General features: G+C 61.7%; 1 protein-coding gene across 1 annotated transcript in view; it reads left to right on the top strand.

Annotated features, from left to right (window-relative positions):
• Positions 1-3,120, top strand: part of LOC111152603 (fumarylacetoacetate hydrolase) — a 23,490-nt gene extending 20,370 nt beyond the window's left edge. Inside the window, exon 14 of the mRNA XM_022511121.1 lies at positions 2,920-3,120. Coding sequence (XP_022366829.1) covers positions 2,920-2,999 — 80 coding nt within the window. The 3' untranslated portion in view covers positions 3,000-3,120. The remainder of the gene's footprint in view (positions 1-2,919) is intronic.
• Positions 3,121-3,603: the final 483 nt, after the last annotated feature.

Raw genomic sequence — 3,603 nt, 5'->3', positions numbered from 1 at the left:
GTCTGTGGCTGTGGACACTCTGTGCTCGTGGTCCTGTCTGTGGCCGTGGTCCTCTCTGTGGCCATGGTCCTGTCTGTGGCCAGTCTTATCTCCAGGGTTTCTTTGATGCTTCTGGACCCATTGCAGGCCCTCGGCCCTCCTTTAGTGTCTAGAGCACCAAGCCCGAAGCATTTTCTGGAGTTCTGGGTGGGGAGGGAGATGGGATGGGAGAGGAGGGGCTGGCAGCTTCGGCTCCCTGTCCCTGCCCCGGGGCCCCACCTAGCCATCAGGCAGCGGCCCAGGCCAGGGGCCCATGTGGCTGTGGGAGGGTCTCAGCCCCCTTCAGTGCAGCCACACCACTCCCTTGCAGCCCCGCAGCTCAGGCTGTGCGTCTGTTTTCTCTCCACTCTTGCTCCACGGCTCCCCCAACCCCGTGAGCCCCGCCGACGGTGTCCATCCTCGTGCTCCCTTGTAGCCCATTTTTGGGCGGGGAGGCCTCCCCCGTCCATGGACCGTGCCCCGCTGTTCTTCCCCGTGTCTCCTGGCCCCCACAGCCCCATCCTCTGCAGGATCTCCTTTCTTCTGGTGTTGATACAGACTCTTCCCTGGTATCTATTACCTTGGACCATTTCTCCAGGAACATAGAGAAGGAGAACGTGACATGTGGAATAGGCCCCATCCTGAGCCCGACGCTCTTGGGGGCAATCTTGACGTCAGACGCAGAGCTGCACGAGGAACACAGCAGCGTGGTGGTTTACGGGGTGCCAGGAGCCGCGTGTTCCCCGCACGCATCGCCACCTGGGCTCCCGTGGTGCTGTTATTCTGGTTTACAGAGAAGCCCTTGGAGGTCCCTGGCAGTCAAGGACTTGGACCAGAGCCACACGGTGTGCAGCCAATGGCCTTGGGACACAAAGCCCACCACTGTCGCCGCCCCCCAAAGGTCGCAACCCTCCCCCATCTGCTTTCCGAAGTCGTTTCCTCTGGTTTGGTTCAGTACCGTGATGCGGTTGGGCCCTCCTGATGCTCCAGTGGCAGAGAAACCCCTGGTTTCAGGCCTGGCGCTGCTCTCTGAGGCTGGTCCCATGCCCCTGGGCTCTGCTGTGGGGGGACAGTGTGTGCCTGGAGGTGCCGGCAGGAGCGGCCTTCTGGGAAGCTGGGGGATTGGGCTGCACCATGGATTTGCACCCCTGTTGGTGGGATGGAGCGGTGAGTGGGCCGCAGCTCAGTGTCCAGGGAGGGCTGGGGAGGTCGGGATGCTCGGCTCATATTCCAGAGAAGGGGTGGGTATGCTTTCACCTTCACTCTCAGAGTTGGTGGTGGCAGGGGAGAGGCAGGGGAGCTGGCTCTGACCTCTCAGGTCCCTCTCCTCCTGCATGGACACACCTGTCCCAGCTTCTCCTCTCTAGACCCGGAAGCAGCATCCTGGGGGCTTGGAGACACTCTGGGGTCCCTCCCTGGCCGGGTATGGCTCCTTTTGTCCTCTAGACCCATGGGCTCAGCCAGGACAGCTCTGCCCTTGGGACATCCCGCAGGTCCGCAAGTAACCTTGGTTGTCGTGAGTGGGAATCTGAGATGCCGCTGAGTGTCCCGCCATGCACAGCCAGCCTCGCTAGTGGGTGACATCCGGCCCAAGCTGGCAGCAGCACTGTGCGGGGAGAACCCATCTCGGCCACCTGCTGTGCAGTGTGCGGTGGGGAGGGTGTGGCCGGCCTTGCCCATGGGGACGGCAGGTGGGGAAGGGAGATGATGGAGTCGTGGGTCCAGGAGGTGGGTGGTGCCCTCGTGGGACCAGGGCAGGGGCCATGTGATGGACTGAGTCAGGGAGGAGGATGGACATCAGTTCCTGCGGCTCGCCAGGAGGAAGGCCCTTGGAAGAGGCTGCCGTTCTGACTTGGTCGCTTTGATATTTATGTTTTCTCATGGGTGCTGGACCCTTGTCTCCTCGTATCCCAACCAGGCACCAGAAGGCACAGCCCTAGACTCGGAGCCTCTCTCCAGCAGGTGGGGGTGTCTGGCAGTGGGTTTGTGTGACTCAAGGTCACGGCCAGCCCCTGTGGGAGCCCCTGGTGCCATCCCCTCACCTGCTCTGGCCTCCAGGAGGCCCAGTGCCTGGGGAGAGGCGATACAGGCTGAGTGGCCTGGGCCGAGGCCTGACCGTCCTAAGTCTGGGTGTTTCCATCTGCCTTCTCTCTGGGGCAGCCCCCAGGCTCTCTTTAAATCACAGCTGTAGCTGTCATGTCTTGCCGGAAATTCCTCCGTGAGCCGCAGTGGCCTCAGAATCGGGCTCAGAGTCCTTAACACGGCTCGTCAGGGCTCCCTGTAGGCAGCCTCTCTGGGGCTCATGCGGCGGCTTCGTGAGACGAAGGCAGCACACATGCCCCTCAGCCTGGGGCTCCGTGCCGCGCAACATTGTTCCCGCGGTGGTGAGCTCTTACCCACCCTTCAAGTCCCAGCTCAGATGCTCCCTCCTTCCTGCTCCCGGCTCCTCCACGCTGGCCTCTCGGAACCGCGCACACCGCGCCCTCTAACTCCCAACTAGCCAGGCCTCCCCGCTCTCCAGATGCCCCCCTCCCCCCGCCTTTCCCTCATCCTGTGGAAGTGGGATCGGAGGCTGAAGCCCACGTCGGTTGAACATCAGGCGTCTGTGGGACTCAGGCAGTGTGGCCTCTGGTGCATTCGCAGACCTGGGCTTTGAACCCAAGCCCCCCTGGGGGAGGGGTGGCCCCCGTCAGGAAAGCCGCGGAGCCTGTGCTTCCGAGGGCCCCTGATGGCAGGGCGTGCCTGGAGTGCCTCTCGGTCCCACCGTGGCTCTGCTCGGCTTCTGGGGACAGTGGTTCTTCCGTTGAAAATATGTGTTTGTCGTTCCAGCGGACTGGGCTCAGGCTGTGCTTCCCCCCAGGCCGGCAGCCTCGTAGCTAACCCTGTCCTTCTCCGTCCCAGGACACTGCCAGGGGAACGGGTACCGCATCGGCTTTGGCCAGTGTGCCGGGAGAGTGCTGCCCGCCCTCTCACCTGCGTGATCGTCTCTGCGTTACTGGACGTGAGGAGCTCCCCATCCTGTCTGGGCATCCGCGGCCGTCTGTGGGGCTGTGGGCCTGGCGCTTCCTGCAGGGGTAAATAAAGCCTGTGTGCTCAGCCTTCACACTCCGTGCCTGTGCTGTCCTGGTGTGTGAGTGTCACTCGTGCCCTTGATCTGCTCCAGAGGGCTCTTGAGGGACACTCGTCTGTTTCCTCATTCTTGAGTGATGCGCATCCGCGTCCTTCCCATCACACGTCCCCTGGAGCGCGGAAGAGAGTGGCCCCTGCTCTAGTGAGGGTCCTCGGAGAAACAAACGAGAGGATACTGTATGTACAGAGGTGTGGCTCGTGTGATTGTGGAGGCTGACAAATCCACAATTTGCAGGGTGGGCCAGGAGGCTGGAGACCTAGTGAAGACTTTGAAGGTGGTGTGGAGCAGAATTCCCTGCTCCTCTGGGGAGATCGGGCCTTTTTCTCACAAGGCCTTCAACTGATTAGACGAGGCCCACCCACATTATGAAAGTTTTACTCAAAAGTCCACTCACTCAAATGCTAATCTCACTTGAAAAACGCCTCCGTAGCAACATCTAGACCAATGTTGGACCA

Source organism: Enhydra lutris, unplaced genomic scaffold (assembly GCF_002288905.1).
Source record: "Enhydra lutris kenyoni isolate GAN:26980312 unplaced genomic scaffold, ASM228890v2 scaffoldscaffold29, whole genome shotgun sequence".
NCBI lineage: Eukaryota > Metazoa > Chordata > Mammalia > Carnivora > Mustelidae > Enhydra > Enhydra lutris.
The sequence above is the reverse complement of the archived record's forward strand: the minus strand, read 5'-3'. Positions and strand labels throughout refer to the sequence as shown.